The following is a 25,839-nucleotide window of genomic DNA, read 5'->3' as shown; positions in this document are numbered from 1 at the left end:
TTGTTGCGTAACATTACGGTATTAATGACACGATAATAATGAAGAGAGACAGCTTGTGCAAACCGTTACACAACTGTGTCGAGCGGTCCAAGAGCCTCTGGGTCTGTCTGTGCTAATCTGTTCAACAGAAAACATCTGCTGAGTCCCTGATCACACCCGCAAACACACACGACACACACCGTATCCATGCATGCGCAAGCGGTGTGTATTTACTTGCACACAATGAGAGGTTAAAGCTCATCTCTGAGCATGAACCAGCTTATGGACAGACTCCTGGAGGAACTCGGGAAACATTATGGAAAAGCCCCTTTCTAGTCTCACAGGCCGTGTAGAGAGGAACAAAATAAATGCGAACCTTCTGGCTACAAGCTCCCTGTACACATGAGAGCCTGTACACATCTCACCATCAGCCCTGCTATTGATTCCTCACAACCCTTGTGGAACGGCACACTTCCATTACATTTTTTAAAGGGGTCATATCATGGACAACCGAAACAGACAATTGCCATTTAAAAAAAAATTAAAAAAATTCTTGTGTGAAACGACGAGAAAATAAATTGACACTTCAAGTAGCGCCTTTTCCGTTTTGATATTTCCTGTTGTGTTTTCCGAGTTGTTTTGTTTTCTGAGTTGTTCTGCCTCACTAGAAAATAGTTCGATTGTTGTCAAGATGGCCGCCGGCGCCGAATGAACTGACTTGATTAACAGGGACTGTTTGAGCTCATTAGCATGTGACCGTCCATATATCAATGCTTATTAACTATGCTGGAGATTAGCCAATCATAGCAGAGCTCATTTGCATTCAAAATAGTGGTCTTAAAGGTATGGTAGTTTTCAAAACCACCCTTTAATTGAAATGTAAGCCTTAAAAACTTTAATCAATGGTTATTTTCTATGCATGTTGAGATTAGCCAATCATAACAGAGCTTATTTACATATAGATGACTTAAAGGTACAGTAGCCTTTAAAACAGCCTTTAAATTTAAATGTCAGTTTTAAAAAGGCTTATTTACAATGCTGGTATACTGAGGATAGCCAATCACTAGCTCTTTTACATGTTTTAAAGTCTTAAAGTTCTAAAGGGCTGGTATAATGGCCCTTTTTACAATTGTAAAATAAGTCTCTGTTGTCCCCAGACACAGTGTGTATGTGAAGTTTTAGCTCAAAATACCCCACAGATATTTTTTTACAGGATGTTAAAGTTGTCCCGTTTTGAGGGTCAGTAAAAACGCGTTGTTTCGTGTGTGTCCCTTTAAATGCAAATGAGCTGCTGCTCCCGGCACAGAGGGCGGAGCATTAGCATATTCTGTCATGATAATCTATAAAATCGCTCGTGTGGGAACTGTTGTAAGAGTGACATGCTATTGCATTTGTGTTACGTACTGTATTGCATGTGAAAAGACAGATGCACAGCTTGAGCAGACTCACAAATGTGCTCTACTACAACAACTCTTCCTCTTCTCAACATGGACTGTGTGTTCCTGAGGACGGGATTTATACATAATCAGCCCTTTAAAGGTACTGTAGCCTTTAAAAAAACCCATACATTTCAGCCTTAAGAAGAGTCATTCTAAACGTGAGTGTTAAAATTGGTCCTGTGAAACCTTGACTAACATTATAAATGGACTTCAATGAAAAATATAGTGTAAATGCAGGTATAGTTGGCTCTTGTGTATTTAATATTTGTTCCTCAGTGTAGCATATGGATATTTTACAGCTATTTAAACGGCTAAGTTCTTTTGCACCAAATTTCAAATGACAAATGCACTAAATGCTACAACTGTGAAGAATATGGCATCTTTAAGGCAGAAAGGCTTGAGAATTTATTTCCTGTTGGAGTAGACGGATATTAAACCTTATATTGAACGTTTTACCCACGTTATGGTGGTGAGGATGACAGTAGGTGGCCCAGTTTGTCACGTGTGACTGCGTTTGCTTCAACAACCAAACACTTGACTGTCTGCACACGTCGCCAGACCTGTCAGCGGAGTCTAATTGACATTCAAATGTATGCATGCACCTCCTCAAAATTTGATCACCCCTTACCAGGGGGAAGGTATCGTAGGGCTGAGCAGTAAAGGTCTTTTGGCAAAAATGACAGACGCCCACATCCAAAAGCATATATGCGCACACTGCCGGGACAAACACCAGTCCTGGAAGTTGCAACAGCGACTCATTGTGCTTTTGAAGCAAACTCATGCACAAAAAAACGCTTTCGGCAAAACCCTGGCCACCCCATCATCAGAATTTAGCAGCGCTGTCGTGAAGGATCCAGATTTCCCGCAGCCTGTCAGTGACGCGTCCAGAGTGGGACGGGGACAGAGAGAACGGGCCTGTCATAAAGAAGCATCCTCCTGGTCGACAGGCCGAGAGCATTGCGGATCTAGAGAAAGAGAGGCAGTCAAAACACAGCAACGGGACTCCACTGGGGCTTGTGCTGCCGTTCCGCTCAGATCTATTTTTAATGCCTCAAACTCCACGTCAGCAAAAGGAATGCATAATTATAGATTTTTTAATAATTCATGAGGGGCTCATTAGAATAAGGAGGCGGTTTGGCGAGCCACATATGTGCAGGGGCTTAGGAAACTTTCCCAGTTGTTGGTTGTTTTTAGGTAGTGCTCACATTTTAGGTAGCATTGTCCAAAACATCCGTCCGTCCGTCCGTCCGTCTGCCCATCCATCCAGTTGTTGGTTGTTTTTAGTTAGTGCCCACATTTTATGTAGCATTGTCCAAAACATCCATCCATGTGTGGGAAATGCCCACACATATCCGGAAGTACAATGTCATTAAAGTGATTCCTGCCTGAGGAGAACCTGGATATTTTTTAACAAAATTTCAGTAGGTTCACAACTAAAATGTGCTAAAATGTAATAAAACCCCTCTGATAAAAGAACTAGCATTATTTAAAGTAGACACAACACACAAGTTTAAGATAATTCCCTAAATTGAGTCATGAGCCAACAGACATGAAGAAAAATTGTCCGCACGTTTGTGTACGTATACAGAATGAACAACAACAAAATTAGAGATGCAGAAATCTTATTTCTCTCACAGAGGAGCAATAAGGAAAGGTCTGTGCATCTGGAGTCAGTTACGGCTGAGCAAAAGGAGGAATTTGTGAACTGCTTATTCTTCAGCGAAATAGAGCTCATTTTGGCAGGATGATCATAACATGAAAGGAACATTAGATAAGATATTCAAGGTAGCATTATTTTCAGTAAACCTTTTTTTTGGTCTTGTTATATACAGGAGTAGGGCTTTCAGGACTGCTTATTTATATGAACTGACTGGTATGGTATCACCATACTATTTTATTTTTAATAATAAAATTTTTTTTATTTTTTTTTGGTCCTTATGCCTCATCATTGGTTATTAACAGTTTTTCATTTTTAAATCACAACTTGCTGAAAAAAAAAAAAAAATAGTCTAAATTGGGTCATTCCATTTACTCAACATGGTACCAGAGTAGTATTTTTTGAATGGTGACTAAAAAAATGACAGTTATTGAATAAAAGGATAAAATATGCTATCCTGTTCAACTGGTCTTCAGGCATAATGATAAAATGTTATTTCATATATATTTAAAAATGAATATCTACTCAACTACTGGCAACTCCGACTGCAATATATGCTAATGCATATATTACATCTTGGGTCAAGGTGAATATTGTGTTTTTGAGCATTATGATGATGTTGCAGTGGACAGGAGCTCTTTTAATTGTATTGATTGTGAAGGTGCACACAGACTGAAATCGATACAGATCAAGCGCTCGCTCTGTTGTCAGTTATACGCTGTGACTCGGCCGAGTGTTCCTGAGTTCTTATCAGAGCAGATGGAGCGCGCACGAAGAGTTTCGTTCAGCGGTTCCCCTGTCGCATGGCTTTTTTCCCTTCTTTTTGATAAGGCCATTTCTTCTGCCCTTGCACTTAATACACTCTATCTTTGTGATAATGTCATGCGGTATGACGTCTGACTGTGATATGCTCTCTACATATATATATTTGTGCTAATGTCTCTGTGTATTATCATTGCTGGCTGGAATAGGTCACAGTGCTCAAAGTGCATGAAATTCCTGGCCTCTTGAATCTCATAAACAGAAGCCTTTTGATTATGAGAAAGGACATTTTGTTTTTTTCATTTTTGGGGGTATATTTATTCCTGTTATTATGAGATATTTTTTTCTTTATTTCTGGCCGGTGATGATGATTGGATCAATTCTAATGGTCTTGTCAACTGTTGAGTTCGCTGTCAGGCATCATTATTGTTTAATTAGCTTTGGATGACATTTGAATAATATTCCCTCTCTGTCTCTCCATCACTTGGCAGGGCAGAGAACCTGAAGTGAACACTCTGAAAGGTGCAAGGCTTTATCGTATAACGTATTCCTGTATGATACACCCTATATCAGAGGTCACCAATTAGCCATTTGCAGTCCAGATCCAGACCCAAGACTGATTCCACTCGGAATGTGAATCGTTTATCATAAATTAATGTAATTATAACAGCATTTTTTTTCTCCACATGGAGAAGCTGAATGCGGCCACAAGGTGTGTACTATCTTTCAATAATTCAATGGCCTGTCAATTATTCCAGTATATTATTCCGCTTACTGTGGTTACCACACCTCAAAACATTGTTTAAATGATGTATTTTAAGACGTTTGTCAGGCTTTTGTCCTTAAAACGCTCTTGTGTGTGGGACTAATTTCTTACACATCTCATCCCAAGCCTCCGTTGCTAATTCCAAAACATAATTTTAGAGCTATAAAGTGGCTTGAGCCATTTATAGCAGACTAATGCAGTTATTAGAGATAGAGAGAGAGAGAGAAAGAAATTGATTAAGCGTATGTGAGTTACCTGATTCTATGTGTCTCTCAACAGTGTTCGGCACCAGCGTCTCTACTAATAACGAAACTGTAAGTTTATCTGCTCCAAGAACAGCGGCGTGAGACATGTCAATAGTGAAAAATATCATGTAGCTTTTAATTGTTAAACTATTTTACTGATAAAATCGTCAGAGCAGCGCTGACAAGAAGTTTCTGTGCGAGTGCGTGTCCATACTTGTATGTGTGTGTGTTTGAGAGGGAGAAATGTGCAAAAACATTTTATCCTATTGTTTACTATATTTATTTGCTCGGTCGTTGTGGGTTTTGGTTCTTTTGCTGTTGTAGTCTGTAAGGACCTTTGGAATAACTGAATTCATTTGGTGAAGTGACATGGAACTGTAATGTGGTCAAGACCTGGATCTACTTTAGCCGTGCGTTTCCCTGAAAATACTTGCACACCTTAGAACGTTCGTCAACCAGTCAGATTCAAGCATTCAATAGCCCCGCAGTATAATAAAAGACAGTGCAAAGCTACTTAAAGGTTGTATCAGTGATTTCAGGCCCAAACATAAATGATCACATTCATCTAATCTTTCATAACGATCCGCTAGCTGTCCGCCCCATAAACAGGCCGCCAAAAAACGTGTCTCTGTAGGCAGCCTAGGCTCTGAGATCTGCACAAAAAAACAGTTGGTTACACCAACCACTCAAAACCAAAATAAATAGTGTTCCAACCAATCACCAACAACCAGTGCAACGCGTGCAGCCGTGCACGAACATTGACAGCGTTACCCACCACAGTTGATTTTTACCCGCATTTAGCAGGTTGCCGTGTTAATTTCAAACCCTGTTTGGGACATATTACTTGTTCATCTTTAACGGACAGCTCTGTCGCTTAGTTACGTGCAACCTGTCACCATTAACTGCCCTGTCAATCATCTTGTCACAGTTAAAATCCTCCATTAAATCTAATTTAATTTTCTTCTCTTTCAGAGAGAAATGTAGTAGCACGAAGATCTGCCAGTTGTGGGTCTTTCATGCGGAGACTCTCCTTATGTGTTTGCAATTTGAATATAATGATGCATTTAAAAGTTATGGCTAAAGTATCTTTACAAAAGTTCAGAATGTTGTTGTAGATGAAATATAATTTGGACAACATTGAATAAATAAATTTTCGTCAGGTAAGATACTGATAGTTAATCACTCAAACCCCTTTATCTAAACCTCTCTACTTAACCGCCAGACTCGCACATCCTCCATGTCTGTAGTTTTTTAACACTTTTCACTTGTGTTTGTAGGTCTAATTGAATCTTCGTCCACAGCGCAATGGGTTGTGGGCAATATTAGCCGTTAGAGTTTGCATCGATTCGCACTTCGGATTCTAACCGGAAATAGTAGATCATCCGGGTATCTTTGGAACACTCATTTCAACATACTACGACTTCGGATGTACTAATTCTATTTTCTAAAACTATTTAGGATGGATAGTATGCGAATTGGGACGCACCATGGGTAACAAAAGGGATAACTAGGAACAGGTGAAGGTGATTAGTTGTCATGGAAACAAAGGAAACAAACCAGACACAACACAACAAAACAAAAGAATATCAAAATAAGAGTCCTGGAACATAAAGTACTGGGGAATCATGACAGTTGCATTTGTAACGTATTAGTGGATAACAATGTATTCACATACTGTTCTGCTCAAAATGTTTTTCTAAGAAATAATTGTGCAAGATAATGACAAGCTACTTCAGTTCAGTGACACTTGTTGAATCGCACAGCAGACAGAATACATGGGCTGAATGATGATTTATAGCACTAATTATATCATATCATATCATATATTATATTATATTATATTATATTATGAACAGTTTCATTACAGACATCAAAACAGAATTTGCCATTTCATCTCCTCTTCAGCAGTGGATAGTTTTGCAATTCATCTTAAAACCCTTCAAAAGCAGCCATTTTCCTTTAGCTCGTAAAGAGCCATTGAGTCACATGAGAGCAGTGGTTGTTCAGGAGTGTCTGTTGAGTGTCATCAGGGACGAGGATTTGGTTGGGATGAGGTGGGGGGTTTCTTACACTTTATTACAAACTAAAAACATTCACTGCATCCTCTTTGCAAATCACAGCATTTTTCGTTTATGCGCTTGTCAGTTTTCCGATACGCGTGCACCTTAGGATATGAAACATTCATTATCTTGTCTCGCACAGGCGTCAAACCCTCCCTATCTACCCAACAATTCGTGGCGCAGCAAACAACTTTGCTGAATCGTCTTTAGTGGTTTTTGTTTCGTTTGAAAGTGCTTGCTCAATTGTGGAAGGACCTGAGGTATTTACGCTAGAGATTTTTCTTTAGAAAGTCCTTGAAAGTATGGAGAAGAGAGGGGAACCGTGAAGCATGGCTCTGTAAGCCTGTAAACATTCAACACTTTGACTAATAAAAGTGTTAACCGTGTGGCGGATGTTTCGTAGAAACCATTTACTTTGAGCTGCTCGCGCACCATGAAACTCCACGTCACGAGTGATAAAGCAGAAAGGCCTTTAGGTTGCTGCTGTACACCATCAATTTGGCTCGCAGTTTTGCTTATCTACTATACCTGGCCGTTGGTCTTGAGATATGAATGGAGCGTCTCACAGATGCCGAGGGAAAGACGCTCGTGTTTCGGTGTGTGTGAAAGGAAATGGCCTGTGAAAGGGTTTTTGTGCAGTTGTGATTAAATTGCTCAGCCATGTTGCAGACCAATGTTGTGGATGCAGACCAATGATTAGACCAGTGGTTTTCTTTCAACCTTTTCTTTATTTCTTTTTTTTCCCCTCTAGGCCTTGTAAAGCTCGGGATCCACTGTGTCACATGTCAGAAAGTCGCCATAAAGATTGTAAACCGAGAAAAGCTCAGCGAATCCGTGTTAATGAAGGTAAGATTTCATTCTTTCTTGGGAAATATCAGATTTACACACAGTAACAGAAATAATTCACTCCAAAATGTAAATTGTCATCATTTACTCACTCAAAACTTGATTTGACTTACTTTCTTCTATGAAACACAAAAGGAGAAATTTAGCAGAATGTCAACGCTGCTCATTCCATACAATGAAACTGAATGGTGACCAAAGGCTCTCAAGCTCCAAAATAGACAAAAAGCACCATAAAAGTATAGTCAGTTTAACTCATGCACTATATTTTTCAAGTCTTCTGAAGTTATACTGTATGATAGCTTTGTGTTTTTTTTTTATATATATTTTTTTAAAGTCATTACTCACTGAAAATGAGTAATTTTTGCAGCTCTTAAATGTAAAAAAAAAAATATATATATATAAAATCGATGATGCCAAACGTTTTTGTTCTTTTGTCTTGTAAATCTGGAGGTGTCATATTTGCATATGCACACAATTCAGTCTGACTGAATAACAAATTTAGGTTTAAAATTAAGTTTTTAACACAGTTATCATTCGCCTTCACAAGACTGATTGTACAATGTTATGGACATAATGCTCATATAAAACATAATACACTTGAAAGTTATATTGACTACTTTGATACTTTTATGATGCTTTTTTTTGTGATATTTTTGGAGCAATGTTCACTATTATTGTATCTAAAAAACAGCATGAATATCCTGCCTAACATCTCTATTTGTTTTTCATGAAAACAAGAAAGTCATACAGGTCTGGAACAGCGTGTTGGGTGTTTAATGCGTTCATTTCTCCCTCTAGTTTTTCCTAAAGTTGTTTAAAAATAAAGATGAAACAAATGAATTGATGAATGAAACCGAGACTACAGCCTCATAATGATATTTATTGCCTGTAAAACTATACTCTGGGTAGTAGTTGGCCCATAATTATCTCCTCTGATAAAAGCAGTCGTGGGAACACCGAGACTAAAACTGAAGACCAAAGAACCTGATTAAGGATAATTGTCTTTCAAGGGAGGCGTATTAAATTATGAGATGCTTGTTATTATTTGGAAATGGGGGCAAACTTGTAGAATGCCTTAATTTAGAATATCATCTAACACACATGCTTAAAATATATCATTTTGGATGCAAACTTATATAGTAACTGTTTTCCTTTTGCTCTAACGGATATTAATGAGGAAGGGATTTGGCCAGGACAAGCAGCAATAAATAAACTCCGCAAGATTCGAGACCGTAAACACTACAATTCTTTCAGATAATGGCACATTTGAGGTTTTTCCAGGAGGCCGAGGCCAAAACAAGGAACAAGCAGCACCTCAGGCTTAGAGACTTAAGGTTTTTGTAGGACTGGCAACTAAAATGAACTAAAAACTTTTGCTTTTTTTTCAGGACCATTTAACCTGTTCGAATCATGTCCATAATTTTTTTTGTGTTTTCACATAGCAAGTGCCAAAACTTTTAGCAAGTTTTGTCCCAAACAAATACAAAAAAACAAACAAATGTAAAATGTTTCGGTCAAAAATGACCGAAGAGGGTAAACATTTTCAAACATTGTACAACATATAAAGTCATCTACAGTTACCTAATCTTTTGGATGTAACCAAAAGAAACAAACTATAGCTCGATTCCACATATTTTGTGTGCGTGTGTGTGCATGTATGTGTGTGTATATATATATATATATATATATATATATATATATATATATATATATATATATATATATATATAGAGAGAGAGAGAGAGAGAGAGAGAGAGAGAGAGAGAGAGAGAGAGAGAGAGAGAGAGAGAACTTACATTTAAATTCAGTCTAATGTTTTGTCTAAAAGTCTAAAGAAAAATGATATTGTACTTGGCATCACCATTGTACCATGTTCAAAAAAACGTGGACATTTTTAAAGCACTGCTCTCTGCGCTCATGGCAGCCAATCAGAACCCCTTGCTGAGCGGGCAGCCAATCAGAAGCCCTCACCGAGTGGGCAGCCAATCAGAATCCCTCGCTGAACGGGCAGCCAATCAGAAGCCCTCACCGAGCAGGCAGCCAATCAGAAGCCCTCACCGAGCGAGAAGCCAATCAGAAGCCCTCACCGAGCGAACACGTCCCATATCCGCGTCTCATCAGCACCAACGCTTCCACATAAACTCCAAACGACCCGACTGCACTTCAGAAACAATGAAGAAGATTAAACTTAAACTAATCATATGCTCCTCAGGTCTAAACAGTCTGTGTTTACAATGTAATTTATTCCACATATCACATAAATAATGCATGTTCCACCCTGCCTGAACTTGAAGTTTAATGTGACTACAACAGATATTACAATTTGCAGCCGTTGTTTTCATGTAATTACTTCGGTATGAGGTAAAAGTCGATTTGAACAGCCACCAATTTATCTCCACATGGGTTTGAGAGATGAGGGGGTGGATTGTCAGGGTTATTTTGGACAGCAGCCTCTGTTCGGAGCATATGTGTGTGTGAGTGTATGTGTGTGTGATTTGGTGTGCTGTCTTACTCTTGGCTTTGACATTCTCATTGTTGTCGTCCTGTCACCGAGATGAATATGGGCTATCCCAGCACCTGCCTCTCCTCTCATTCCTGCGGCTCCAGACCAGCATTGCAAATGTCACCTTTTTAAATGCAAATGTTGCGTTCTCTGTTTCCGTCCTGGCACCTACGCCCCGACGCCGTGTCCCGCTGGGAATGAGACTCTCACAATCATTCTTTCCAGTGTCCACATCACTGATTTTATTTGTAGATGTAGAGGACATAACCATATGAAGTGCACACAAGCACACATGGGCCAAATTCACAGCAGCCGTGTTGAAGGATTATAAGAAAGAGGATTTAGATTGAAAAAGATGATGTTATGGAAGCTATGAGAGTTAGAGAAGGACTTCAGTTTGGGCTTAAATAAATAGTTCACCCAAATATGAAATTCTGTATTCGTTCACTCACTCGCATGTCTTTTTGAAACCATTTGGATTTGTTTTCTTCTGTGGAACACAAACGGAGATGTTTTGCAGAATGTCCAGGCTGCACTTTTCTGTATAGTGATAGTCAATAGTGACCATTACTGTCATTTTCAGTGAATTACAAATGTAATTTTGGTTTGTTTATCACACAGAGCTGTTATATAACTTAAGAAGACTTGAAATATGTAAATAGACTATACTTACTTTTATATTTTCACATCCTTTTTTATGTAGCTTGACTAACCCAGTGTTATTTTAGTCACCAAAATACAACCGAAAGGGCACTTTACTATTAGTTATTAAAGGTTGTCGCCCCCGACTCTCAAATTATTTAAATGTATTTACATTTTTAGATGAACTGTTAGATACCCTGAAATTTTTAAATTGTGGATTAGTGTCTGAATTGTGACAAAATTGACTTTCAGCAGCTTTAAACTAGGGGTGAGCACGGCACAACCTAACGTGGGGCTAGTTGTAACACACATGGTTTAAAACACACATGGTTTCCACACATGCTAGCATGATGAAACTTAGTGTATTTACTAGTTGCCATATCAACACTATATAGAGAAAAAATTGCGCCAAAATTAAAAAAAAATCTTTGGAAGATATCATTGAACATTTATTTAACCATAGCAAAAGTAAATTCCTTACTGAAGTTAATTTTTCATACTTTTTTTGTGTGTGTTTTCACCTCGTTTATAGACCAGCATGGGCACACAAATGGGCGCAACTGCATTTGCTATTTAAACAACGTAGCGCAGGACGTGAAAATGATAACTGCGTCAGGCTGAAACTAGCAAAACACACTTGCGCTGCGCTTCCTGCTGCATTTGCGCCGGGTGTAAGATGGGGCCCTGAGAGTCTATGTTTAGAAATGATTAATTATTGTTATATTTTGAAATATGCTGTATTGTGTTTTGTGGTGTGTTTGTTGTCAAACCCAAAAATTAGTTAATTTTGGCCAAAATCGATGCCAGTGTGTCTTTACCAAGAAGACAATCCCAGATAACATTGCCACAAATGAGATAAATCATCCAAAGATGGCAGATGGAGATGAATAGATGATTAGAAGTATCAATAAAAGTACTTTTAGCTATTTTTAATTAAAATATACTATTGTTCCAAATACATGTGTATTAGAGCATTATATTATTAGCTTAGCACCATACTATCAATTGCGAGGCATGTGCTGCACACGAGGAGTGCAATTTAGTGCGGTGTGCTGAGTTGCCATCAATGTACAGTAGAGCGTTTCAAATCACTCGCTTCTATTTTTTATATAGCTTACCTTGGAAGTTAGCTGACTTTGTAAACTGTATATAGCAGTGCAGCTCACAAGGCTTTGGAAAAGAGTGTGTGTTTGATAGGGAGTGTGTAACTGATGGTCTCTGTGATTGAACATGAGTGTATTGTGTACGTGTGAGAACGCGAGTGGGATGTGGCGCATTGTCAAGGCCTAAGGGAATATTTAACATTTGTAAAACTCCCGAGATTATAGAGTTTATACTGACTCACAGCTACACATACGCACACACACCATAGTCTGCAAAAAGCAGATAAGTCCCCGTCTCTGTGTGTGTGTGTACATATATACATTTTCATACGCTTTTCTTCATGTGAGCACCCCTAAAAACTAGAGGTTTAATCTACATTTCAAGCAAGTTTCAAAGTCGGCCAAGTAAATAGATTAGCATTAGCATATCTGAGTTCAGAGGGGACACAAACACACAAATAAACACACACATTGAAGTGTATTGTATCTGGGAGTTTCTCTCTTTTTTGGCCATGTTCAAAATGGAACACTAGCGTACTACATTTTGCGCACTGTATACTACATACTTCTGCACTGCAGTATTTTCAACATTTAAATATACTAAATATAGCATCTCTTTCAGAAAAGCAGGTGATATGGCGTTCTGTGTGTGTTAAAGCGGGCGCACAGCGAGTGCTGGTCTGATGATTGTGCTTCCTATGAGTTCTGGGTCTGATTAAAGATCATTATCCACGGTAACTCGCTCTCTCACTCTCCTCTACTGACACAGCATCAAAGAGACACAACAGGGAGAGAGGGAAACGGGGAATAGATGGATGCAGATAAGGAGACCAAGAGGAATGGAAGTAGAAATGCAGAGTGTGAGATAATGTATGTAAGTCAGAGCACTTTTTGAAATTGCAGTTTGATTTCCCGTAACACTGGCTCTTACACCGTTTCTGCAGTGTCGACATTACCGTTGTTGTGTTGTTATACTTCCAGAACCATTTTTTCCCTGTTGTCATCGTCTGATAGTGCTTCACCTCTGCTGCGTAATTAAAGTTGCGACAGTTGTTTGCATGAAGTTTCCAAAAAATTTTTTTTGTTGTTTTTGGTTAAATAAGTGCACTTTTTCTGTATTTGAAGTGCACTTTTTTATGTTGGAATTTCATGAACACACTATTTGCACTATACAACAAAATAGCATAGAATATAGTGCACAAGTACGTGAATATGGACGCACCTAATATCATTAATTGTAATGCTTTCTAATATTCTAGAAACACACAGCTTAATGTGCTTTCAGAAAGTTAATATTTTAATTTAATTTAAAAGTTAATTCAATTTAACTATATTTTTTAACACATTTATCAAATTTGATTCATTTACATTTATTTTATACTGTTGACTGTCCTAGTTTTCAAAGAGTTTATATGTAGCTAACATTACGCTAATAGTAGATGGAGAAAAAACACACACTGCCAACAATATAAAGTAAATATGTTCCAAAATATTTACTTAAAGTCCCCCTGTAGTCAATAATTTTATCCCTCTAAAATTACATATTTAAATGTTTTTTTTTCCTAGAAAAATAAAAAATTCTTCATGCTTTAAAATAGCTTGAATGTAACTCTACACCCTTGCCTCATTTAGTATACGCGGTTCTATGAATATGCAAATTAGCCCCGCCTCCACTCAGCTCAGAGATCCACTCGTTGACGATCACACGTTGATCTGATTGGTTACAAGACTTTTGGTCTTTGGTTCACCGCAGTTTTAAGGAGAAAATACTCAGCAATGGTGTTGACTTAAACCAATTTACACATGGTTTGTCTTCAAGCATATTAAAAATACCACATAGACATTGATTTTCACCACAGGAGGACTTTAATAATAATATTTTTGACCTTACTTCAGTGACCATATAAACTCAATAAAAAACTATAAAAATCAATCTAAAAAAATCGAATTTAAGAAAACACATTTTTTGTTGCCTAACAAGGCAATCATATTTTGGGGTGTAGCTCACATGGTTGATATGCTGACACAGTTGTTTGTTGTGAGGAGTAGGAACACTACAGTTTATAGCAAGTGTGTGTCCACTCTCCACGGTTTGCACTGTGTGTGTTTGTGTGTGTGTGTGTGTGTTTTCACTACTCACTGCTCATAATGTGCGTGCACTAACTTTGATGGGTTAAATGCAATGGACAGATTTCAAGTATGGATTACCATACTTCGCCTTCACATGTCACTTTCACTTTCAATGAGAGTTCCAGCAATTTAATTGCTGTCGGTGCAAATGCACCTTTATAGACACCTGGTTACAATTCAAGATGGAAAAATGATTGAATCACAATGAGGTGCAGCACTTGTTCTTATGCGGTCTGCAACACAAAACTTTCAGCCCACTGAACTCTATTATGATGTAGAACTATAGACCTCTCTGCTACTGAATGCTTGATGCGCTCCTCGAGCAGTCATACACTCTGTTCCCAAACGAATTATTCCCGCAGCAAAAAGCTGAGACAGTTTTCCCCACTGGGTTTGCAGATCTGAGCTGTGCGCTCGTGAATCAAATAGCTATAGATTCCAGCGTTGCTTTTTTTTCATCCACCCTAGTAGAGCCTATCACACTCTGAACGGGGTATTAGACGCCCTTTGTGAGGCATAAATCATCCCACAATCTGCACCTTCTCCCCTCGGCTTCAGCTGGTATTGATTTGAAGCGTCCAGTGACAAGCGCTCAATATCCACTCTGATCTCAGAACAGAGGTACCAATTGAGGCGGCTCCTCACAAAGGCTGTTGGTTTATTTTATTGTTCTGGCCTGGATGCCCTCAATGAAATATTGGAAGACATCCACTTTCATTTGTGTTACTTTAGGTTGAGAGGTTACGGCATTTACACACTAGAGAAACCTCTGATGAAGTGTTTGGCGGATAGGAATACGTACAGTAACATCGTTTGAAATAGGGTTTGAAAAAAGCAAGAACGATGGAATGCACAAATTGGGTCTACGAAAGCTCAAGTGGACTCGTCACATTGCAGGATGGAGCCTCACTTTTGGAAATGCTTGTTGAAATCATTAGATTTGATTAGATTAGTTGTTTGGTCCTGATGCAAAACCAGTTGGGAATCATTGGCTTAAACCAGTGGAAGCCAACCCTGCGCCTGGAAAACTACTTTCCTGGAGACTTCAGGTCCAACTAGGGGTGTAACAATATATCGTGTCACAATATATCGCAATACAAAAATGCAACAATATGCATTGTGTATAGTTCACCCAAAATAAAAATTACTGTGTGAAAAAATTCAAGTTTTCAGAGTTTTAGTGTCATTACTACATTAAACTGCTATATAATGTTGAATAAATCAGTGGGAGAATATGTGTGGGTCCTGATAATGCCAAATGGTACCAGTAAAAAGGGGCCTACATTATTTTAAATATATCTAGTCAGTGAAAGAGTGCAAGCAAATTCGTCTAAAATAATTCTGTTTTCAGCTTCAGAATCATGAATATTTTTATTCTGGTGTCACTATTGTCTGAGCATTTAGGTTTCCAGCACCAAGTCCAAGCCTATTCATTTACACCCACAATGTGATACCAAATTTAGCATTTTAATCAACAGAATCGTGACATGAGGGTATCGTTACACCCCTAGTTCCAACCCTACTCCAGTAGACCTACCTGTTATTTCCAAGTGATCCTGAACACCTGGTGGTTAAGGCTGATGTAAACTCTAGTTAGCTTTTGTTGGAAAATTCAAAAATATTTAGAGATTACCCTGACTTTCAGTTGTGGAACCCAACATAGTTGATCTGGGTTGATTTTAAAACAGGATGGCATGCACAAAAATGGAAAATGAGTTGGGAGCGGAAAATGGGAAGTGATTGATGTGAACTGAGAGAGGGAAAATGGGCGAGAGAGAGAGTAACAGGGAAATGGGAAGGAGAGGTCTGCGAGGCTGGAGTAATTGCCCCCTCAAGCAAATAATTGAGGCAGGAGCAGGGTGAGGGGTGGGGGTGGGGAAAGCATGACCTTATGCCCCATAACTTCTGCAATCTTACAGAGAGAGAGAGAGAGAGAGAGACTGCCGTCACCCTACATTGACAAAAAAGAAAGAATTAAGCCAAGAATAGCCAATGTGAGGATGTTCAGTCATAGAAGTTTGTCTCTCATGATTCAAGGTCTATGTTCCCCAGTGCACTGAACTACATCCAAGTGTCAAGCTGCATTGGTACCACTGGTTCAGTGTTGTGCGAAGGTCAAGCTTGGTAACGCAACATACAGGTCAAACAATTTTAACTTTGACCCTGCTTGCCACTGACCTCAAAGTTAAGCCAATGGATACCAGATTCTGAGACTATCTAGAAACTGTGAGTTGTAGGCATATTGTGACTTTTATAGACTAATCATCACTTTTACTATTTATCCTGAGTATTTATATGAATAAATGGTAAAATAGCACATGTTCTTGACAGATGTGTTGAGGACAAATTGTGACACAAATTGGATTAATTTGGAATTGGAATTGTATTTATGTACACATATGACGTGAGGAAAAGAAAACTGTTGGCTACCATCAGATAATTATGTGGCAACCGTGAAAAAAAGCACAAATTTAGAGATCAATATCAGTGCTCAATACTTACCATAACGTCTTGAAACTTCTGACAATGAATATCTGAATTCTCTTGGGAATTATGTTTGTTTCGGCTTCGCTCGCTCTCCCGTGCATTTTGGTATTCACGTCAATTTGTTTACAGTTATTTGTATTTGGGAACTTGTTCAGCCAGCACAGATTTTACATTTCGACTTGATAGATTGACTGAGCACAATTAAAAGTTTGGTGAAATATATATTTTACATTTTTAAGCTATGATTAGTACAATGCATCTTTTTGCATGGGGATAATTATTTGGAAGTCATTTATTGAGCCAATATGTAATGTTCAGTTTCCACAATTTTTCTAAATTATAATTTATTTACAGTGAAGGCCAGTATCGGCGATATATGGCACCTCTTATAAATAGATTATTAATAAAACATGTTAAATATTTATATATTTATATAATATATATATATTTTTTCAATTCATGAGGATAACAAGTAATTACAGCCATGATATAGGCCTGGAGAGTGGGTTGTGGAAAAAAGGATGTTGCATTAATTGCGTTAATTATTTTAAAGAAGTTAAACAGTTCATATTTAGTTCAGAAATGAATACATGATTTTTCCTACCTCTAACATACGTATAAAATTACATGGATATTGTTAGAAAATGAATGGCAGTATATCAAGACATGATTGTGTCCAGCACAGCACTACTTGACCTGAGGCGTGTATGAATGCCTCTGTCTCAAAGTGTCTGTGTTTTTGGTTTGTAGATTTTAAAGTTTTTGAATGTGCACAATAATGTGCATCTGAGCCATTAATTCCTCATGTGACAGAAAGATGAGACGACTGGAAAACGTTCCTTGGGAGAGCGAGAAAATGCAAGAAGCATCAAAGAAAGTCTGAAAAGTAGGTAATTGAGAAGCAGAAAGCTACGGCTTGTTGGAGGGAACGCAAAGAAGAAGTTTTCCTAACAGCTCAGATGAAAGAGTGGGAGCGATAGATGAATCACGGCTGACTCTAATCAGGTTATCCTGACACTGGGATGACAGTGCAAGCTTTCCCCCCCCTCCGTCTTCATTTCGTTCCACACCGCCAAATGATTATAGATGCTCCCTTCATTTCTCCCAGAGCCACAGAAGTGTGTCCCTGCTGAGGATTCCCATCCTCCCTCCCCCCGCTGCGTTTCCTCCTCATAAAGACCTTAAGCACCCTCAAGTGTTCCACGACTTCTTCTCGGATCTTATTTGTACGTTCGTGTTGTCTGCCTCCACCCCACCTACTGTTGCTATTTTTAATTAATTAATTATTTTTTATGAAATATGAGACAAAAAAATGCACTTCTATGTGCAGCATTTGAGATTTGCATACATGGGTAGTTGACAAGTAACATACAATATATAATATATAGTGTGTGTATGTGTGTGTGTGTGTGTATATATATATATATATATGTATGTATGTACAGTGAGGAAAATAAGTATTTGAACACCCTGCTATTTTGCAAGTTCTCCCACTTAGAAATCATGGAGGGGTCTGAAATTGTCATCGTAGGTGCATGTCCACTGTGAGAGACATAATCTAAAAAAAAAAAATCCAGAAATCACAATGTAAGATTTTTTAACTATTTATTTGTGTGATACAGCTGCAAATAAGTATTTGAACACCTGAGAAAATCAATGTTAATAATTGGTACAGTAGCCTTTGTTTGCAATTACAGAGGTCAAACGTTTCCTGTAGTTTTTCACCAGGTTTGCACACACTGCAGGAGGGATTTTGGCCCACTCCTCCACACAGATCTTCTCTAGATCAGTCAGGTTTCTGGGCTGTCGCTGAGAAACACGGAGTTTGAGCTCCCTCCAAAGATTCTCTATTGGGTTTAGGTCTGGAGACTGGCTAGGCCACGCCAGAACCTTGATATGCTTCTTACAGAGCCACTCCTTGGTTATCCTGGCTGTGTGCTTCGGGTCATTAAGACCCAGCCTCGACCCATCTTCAATGCTCTAACTGAGGGAAGGAGGTTGTTCCGCAAAATCTCGCAATACATGGCCCCGGTCATCCTCTCCTTAATACAGTGCAGTCGCCCTGTCCCATGTGCAGAAAAACACCCCAAAAGCATGATGCTACCACCCCCATGCTTCACAGTAGGGATGGTGTTCTTGGGATGGTACTCATCATTCTTCTTCCTCCAAACACGTTTAGTGGAATTATGACCAAAAAGTTCTATTTTGGTCTCATCTGACCACATGACTTTCTCCCATGATCATCCAAATGGTCATTGGCAAACTTAAGACGGGTCTTGACATGTGCTGGTTTAAGCTGTGTCTTTGGACAGCTCTTTGGTCTTGGCCATGTTAGTAGTTGGATTCTTACTGATTGTATGGGGTGGACAGGTGTCTTTATGCAGCTAACGACCTCAAACAGGTGCATCTAATTTAGGATAATAAATGGAGTGGAGGTGGACATTTTAAAGGCAGACTAACAGGTCTTTGAGAGTCAGAATTCTAGCTGATAGACAGGTGTTCAAATACTTATTTGCAGCTGTATCTTACAAATAAATAGTTAAAAAATCATATATTGTGATTTCTGGATTTTTTTTTTTAGATTATGTCTCTCACAGTGGACATGCACCTACGATGACAATTTCAGACCCCTCCATGATTTCCAAGTGGGAGAACTTGCAAAATAGCAGGGTGTTCAAATACTTATTTTCCTCACTGTATGTATGTATGTATGTATGTATGTATATATGTATATGTGTGTGTGTATATGTATGTATAATTATAATTTAACATGGAGTATATCATGTCCCTGCAGGACTCGCCATGTCATCATCTCGGTTATGAGAGTGTGGATGTTTAATTATTGTATTAGATTTTGCTAGTTACTTAGTATTTCAATACCTTTTCTGTAAAAAATGTTTTCCAAGTCCATGATGTGACCTAATCAATGGAAGGTCATCTGACACTCCTCTCTAATTTTGTTCCCCATTCTCCGTAGATTTTCCTCTGTCCTTGACATGAATTCTAGCGAGTATGGATCGCTCCATGCTGCACTAAATTGGGAATAGATTTTTGTTCCAAAAGGTTTTGCGCCGCTTGAAATGTCAGAGACCAACTCAGTTTCTGAACGTCTGAAATTGCTGAATTACTGCGGGTATTTTTGAAGTTCAGATTACTTTGCAGCTGGTCACTCCAGTAGAATGGCACTGCCATAAACTTTTCACTTTCTCTGTCTCTCTCTTTCTGGTCTTAGTGTGCTATTGTCTGTTGCCTCAAACAGCTTTTTTTTCAAATTGAAACCTCTTGCTGTTGCTATGTTCTGTCATGCCAAGAGACTGTAAAGTTCACAACACTGATTATTTTGGAATGGTGCAGCTGGAGATTTAAGTAATTTTACAGAAGAATCAACATCCACCGTTCACTCTGACAATCGCTGGAGGTTGCCAGGTCTCTGTATATCCTGAAACAATTTCGGACTTTTTATTTTTTCACATAATGTTTTATTATATCCTTGCATGGGGACAGAGACCAATCATATAGAAGAGTAAAATCCCTCAAAGTAACATTAACTGCTTTTCCATCTTGCCCACACATATGCACTCCACCGTCTTCCCTCCCATTTGTAGTCGTGCATCATGTTGCAGCTCATTTGCATAGTTATACTATTCTCAAGCCTGTGAAGTGGCTGGACATATTGTGTAGCCAACGGCGCTGCCGCTCATGTCAATTGAAATCAGATTCTCATTCATATTGAAAGATTTTTTTCATTGTTTTGATGCTGCACATCACTGCCAGTGTGACTGTGAACAGGGTTTTAGGCATTTTCTTTAGGTGTACCTTGAGTCCATCTTGACCTTTACAGCTTACAGTTTGAAACAGGCTTCAAGTAATCATGATATGAGGTCTATTTTTGATTGAAAATGTCATATTTAATTTAAAAGAAATGCAAACACGGCTATAAGGGATGAACGTGTAGTTAATTCAAATGGGTTTTTACTGTGAAGGGTTTTTTTTTTTTTTTTTTTTTTGAGGTACCAGCCATCTAAATCATAGTGGTCTTTGTTGCAGGACAGAAGAGAAGAACAATGAATTAAAACCCAGCCACCCACAGCCAAGGCTATCTTTGTCCATGCTGGGTTGCATTTCATGCTGCTCCATCTTTATCATGGCTTCATTTATGGCAAACGGTCCGTCTGGATTTATCTTGGCGCTCGGCAGCTTGTGCTAATAAGCATGTTGAAGTGTTTTGCTTAACATCATTCCGACTGACCACCCTCAGGTTGGTGGTGGGTGTAAAATGTGGATTCTGCTGGTGAGAGCTAATGAGTGTCGACGGCTGCCTGCAGATTGAAAGCCCTAATTGCTCAATCATGCTCAAGTTCCAGTGTTGAACCGTGTTCCAGGAATCGTGATATTCCACAAGGGCTCATGGCCAAAGCGCTCCTCCATTTTAAATGTGTCAATAGGCACTTGTGCCAATCTCTTTCTAGACAGGAATACAATTGACAGTCAAGCTGAGCCAGAAAACATGTACCTACACCAGTACAGATCACTAAAGCTTTATTGACTTGTGTTAAGTTAATTGACATGTGATAAGTATTTTGTCTTAAACCGCCAGAAGAACTCAAACCTAGACTGAATTTACTCTTTACCTCAAGCTTTTCCACAAATGATAGGAGACTTTCCAATTGGAGTTACTTTGTTAAAAAAGAAATAACCTATGAGTTGTCACTTGGCTATAGGGCTGGCTATAATGGTCTGGCCAAGTTATATTGATCGGTTCAGTCTCTAGAAGGCTTAACCTCATCATTGACCTGCCGAGGCTTTCGAGATCTATAGAAAGGAAACTTCATTCACTACATTCAGAGGACCATTTATTCTTGAATTTTGTACAAGTAGTGCTTTACTTGCATTTGGATGGCTGTTCATTCCTGATTTTGTGGAGAATGTGTAAAACTAGAGGGCAGAAGTATTGCAATTATTTTCCCTTAAAGAGTAATTTGATTTGAACTTATGAAGGTGTTGCAGTTACCTGTCTGGGTCTGCCCAAAGCCCTATTGACCCCTACTATCATTCACCAGCTTCCCATTTCTTCACCTTAAATTCAATACAGTTATCCCAATCATGTTTGAAATCATACGGATATGATGGTGCTAACCTCATGCCAAGTTTAGCCAAGGGCAGTAAATCTGTTCTGGTCCATCCCCGTTCAGCATTACCCATGAAGAGGATTCCCTAGATTTGACCAGAGGCACCTCTGTTTAACCGTGATAAAAATTCTCTGAATGATAAATCCTTCCCATTATTCTCCCTGCGCTCACAGGAAAGGGGACTGCATGGAGCGAAACCTCAGATGACCTTTCTCTCGAGCACTACACATCATAAACCATTAGACTCCATTATGGACAAGGTCATAAAAGGATATGTCCGTTAGCACCGACTAGTGCCTCAGTTGTGTTATAACTCAGCTGCCGTCAGAGCTCAAATTGACAGCATGATGGAGTTGTCATTGCGTGTCAGCTTGTGATTTGGAGATTTTTTTTTTTCTTTTTCTTTTTTCAAAAGAGGCCATTTCCGCTTTGAGCTTGACTGAAGAAAGCAAGACTTGTGTCCTTGGAGGGGCAAGAGTGGGTATCCTGCAAACACTGGGCTGGTCATAGAGGGAAAGAATCACAATATCTCTATGAATGAGATATAGTCATCACATCTCTGTTGCCGTAGTTGGATTGAGCTGATCCAGGCATGGTGTTTTCAGATCGATCGTTGTTTCTGAGGTATTGACGGTGCACCCGCGTCAGGATCTTTGGATTCACTGTAAAGGAGATGAGCACCGCTGAGATTAACTTGGATCCTGCTGATGTGAGTGTGTGGTAGGCTACTGCTTTCCATCTCAAATAAAGTCAATTTGAGTGCAATTTACCCTTGGTAAAAGCAGGCCGGGAATCAAACACAGCATGCTGTTATTGACTACCCATAGCCTGTTAACCCTACAACATCATAAAGTTCCTCTAGATGACATAATTGATGTGATGCTTCTTGTTTTGACTGCAACTCTCGGTGAAGAAGTGTTGTTTTGAGTTGTTACATATTTAAGGCTATTTGAAGTGATCCTGGAGACAAGATCTCCTTATCTCTTACAACGTTCAGAGCATGTTCTATAGACTCATAGTTGATGCTCTTGTCTCGGCTGATTTCCGAACTAAACTTCCTGACATTTCCAGCTGCATTAGTTTCCTCTGGCGTAGCATGCTTTAAAACAAGAGGGAAAAGATGAGTAGGCAGCTTTGTGCTGTCTTGGACTGGAATCTGTAGATTATTCTGACAAGGAGTCGAATCTGAATCCCTTAGTACTCCTGAAACATGCCAACAAATGTCACTGAGCTGATCCCTGAGCAGCGAGTTAAACAGGAGAAGCACACCAGCCTTCTGGCAGCTCAGGAAAGCTAGCTGTGCAAATAAAGGGCGACACACAGAAGCAAATCAGACGCTGAGGCCTCGTGTGTATTTGCATGACCTTGAGACAAACTGTTTGGGCAGGTAGTACTTCATCTTGCCTTGTGTTTGTCCCATTGGTGAGGTTTTATGGATTCAGCACGTCATCCTTCGGTATCTGATCTTCAGGAAAAAAAAGAGTCCAAGTACATTTTGCAGAAGGACAAATGCACTCAAACTCTTAGAGACAACTTACGTTTGCTACTGTGGCTCACCAGAGACCCATTTGATTGACAGCTATAGTAGTATTAAGAAAGGCAATTCTCCTGTTAACAGCCTTAAAATTAAACCTTCACATATAAGGTTGGGACTTGAGCACTTATAACTGATTACGTTAAACGTAAAACCAGACACCAGAACCAAATGATTTTGAGATTATTCAAATGTTGCTGAAGACAGTTGGTGTATTTTGATTGTAGGTGATATTCACAGCATGTTGAGCTACAATGGTAATTAAATTCCACCATAAACATAAATTGAAAATTATTTGCTTTATAAAAATTCTTGTTTATACACCATTTAAAGAGTTTGGTTTCTGGTCTGTTTGGTGTGTGTGTGTGTGTGTGTGTGTGTGTGTGTGTGTAGTCATTTGGTAATAATTCAAATAATACATTATTAACATTAAAGGTGAAACCCAATATAGAAAAAAAAAAAGAAGAGAAAAAAATGGGTTTTTACATTGACATTTTAGTACGTTTTTAGGGAAAGTGCGATATTGCAACGTTGGGCTTGTTGGGGAGCAGAATTTCATTGATTTCACTCACTGTCTGAACAAATGTAGAGAACACCTAAAGGGTTCATTTACAGGGTGTGTTGCTTTTAACAGTAGCCTATGTACACTGATAATTACACAATATTAATAATTGGACAAGTCATATTTTTATGAAAAATAATTTATTATGAAAAAAAAATTTCAGATTGTATTTGCAAAACCTGATGAACTGAATGAAAACTTTGGCATTTCTATGATTTAGCTCTGTTCATTGCCATATTCAATTATGATAGTCCCGAAGGCAGTTCTTGTCCTCCGAGAAGCAGAGGCGGACATTACACTTGCTGCAAAGTGTGTTGGTGTAAGTCTTTACCACAGTGTCTGCAGGATCCTCTATTTTGTTCATTACACAAACTTTCAGATATACTCCAGTGGTGCATGAAGGCATCATTAGTGATATCCTGACCTGAAAAATCAGTGTTGGGACTGATAAAATCCTTTATCAGCCAGCGATAACAGTCACGGGGCCTGGCCTGCGTTCTTAAATGACTTGATTTAGTTGGCATAATGTCCACATGATCATCAGACGGGCGCTCACTGGGTTTTCCTTTTCCAGTTCACGGGCATCTCCACATTCCTCTTCATCACTTCATCAGAATCCATTTCAAAATCACTGTTCCCATTTTGAACGGCACCATTTTGAACCCCCCCCCCATTTATATTTTGAAAATGATAAAATACAGATAGATTCAAATATTGCTGCACAAATACTTTCAAATTCTCAAAGAAATAATGTATTCCTTAATTCAACTTGAACGTATCATTTAATAATAATAACATTTAGATAATACTCAAAATTGTAACAAAGAAGACATTTAACTTGTGAAATGATCAAAAACAATATGTTTCTATTAGTATTTATTTATGTCACATGGAACATGTGAGAAGTAAAATTAATCCATGCAATATGCAAGGTTCACAGGCAAATTTTGCTACACCTTTCTATCAATATATAATCTAATATGATTAATATATAATCTAATATGATTAAAGCATTCAACAGATGATCTAGACATATTACTAATCACATAAAAAAAAAAAAAAAAAAACAGTATTTGGGGCATTTTACTTACTTGAATGTTGATTAATATCCAGTCCGGTAAAACATGATGATGTGCTTCAAGTCAAGTTCACAGGTTGCGTGAGTTCATGATCAGATGAACAGGCCTATTCACATAATATTCCATCAAATATTCCTACACAATAGGACCTATTAGTTGTGTAAATGCGATCTTAGAGAGAAGAAAAAAAACATCTGCAGGTTTATTTTAGTAGAGCTAAAACTGATGTTGTAATATTACAACAGTGAACCTTACAGGGTTAATGTGGTTCAAATGACTCATCAAACTTCTCTTGTCTCTTGTAACACAAGGCTTTTAGCTCAGTAGTTCAATAAACCAGTCCCTGCACTTCCCTTCCAGTCATCTTTGTCTTTGTCACCGCTGTGCAATGCTAACAGCTGTGTTCACACTGCCGTGACTTCCACTCACTGCAAAGAACTTTCACACTCAGCACATGTTGTGTTAATGAGGAACAGAGATGCGGTTAAGGCCCAGGGCGCCAAACGCAGCTCGCACCATCAACACCTCGACTGGGGAATAGATGCGTGCCGGCTTAGCTCAGCCCAAATGTTTCCCCTTTGTGCTTTTCCAGGAGCATGCAACTTTCCAAAATCTGAAGCAGAATCAGAGGGATAGCGATAAAATGGACTCAGATCAAATGGCAAAATTCAACTTTGATTCATGTCTGTCGGTCCCTTTCTGATCTCATGATACGGGCTCTTGGTCTTGAAAGTGAGTGACAGAGCTCCCGTGAAGAAGGGAATGAGAGAGGAGAGGAAAAGGAGAAAATGTGGCAGCATAACATCATAATGCTACGGCTCCTGCAGGGCACAGTTGCTGAACACGGTTGCTGATTGTTTCATCATGTATCAGTTGGCTTTTTCCTTTTAGTTGCAGTGGGACTGGATACTAGATA

At 38.8% G+C, this 25,839-nt stretch overlaps 1 protein-coding gene across 3 annotated transcripts in view; it reads left to right on the top strand.

Annotated features, from left to right (window-relative positions):
* brsk2a (BR serine/threonine kinase 2a) overlaps nucleotides 1–25,839 on the top strand; it is a 216,790-nt gene that overhangs the window by 108,463 nt on the left and 82,488 nt on the right. For all 3 annotated transcript variants that reach the window (XM_084396512.1, XM_084396511.1, XM_084396510.1), the window contains exon 2: nucleotides 7,660–7,754. In XM_084396512.1, coding sequence (XP_084252638.1) covers nucleotides 7,660–7,754 — 95 coding nt within the window. The remainder of the gene's footprint in view (nucleotides 1–7,659; nucleotides 7,755–25,839) is intronic.

The sequence above is a fragment of the Rutilus rutilus genome, assembly GCF_951802725.1.
Source record: "Rutilus rutilus genome assembly, chromosome: 23".
Taxonomy (NCBI): Eukaryota; Metazoa; Chordata; class Actinopteri; order Cypriniformes; family Leuciscidae; genus Rutilus; species Rutilus rutilus.
Note: the sequence above shows the minus strand (reverse complement) of the source record. Positions and strands in the feature narration are given on the sequence as shown.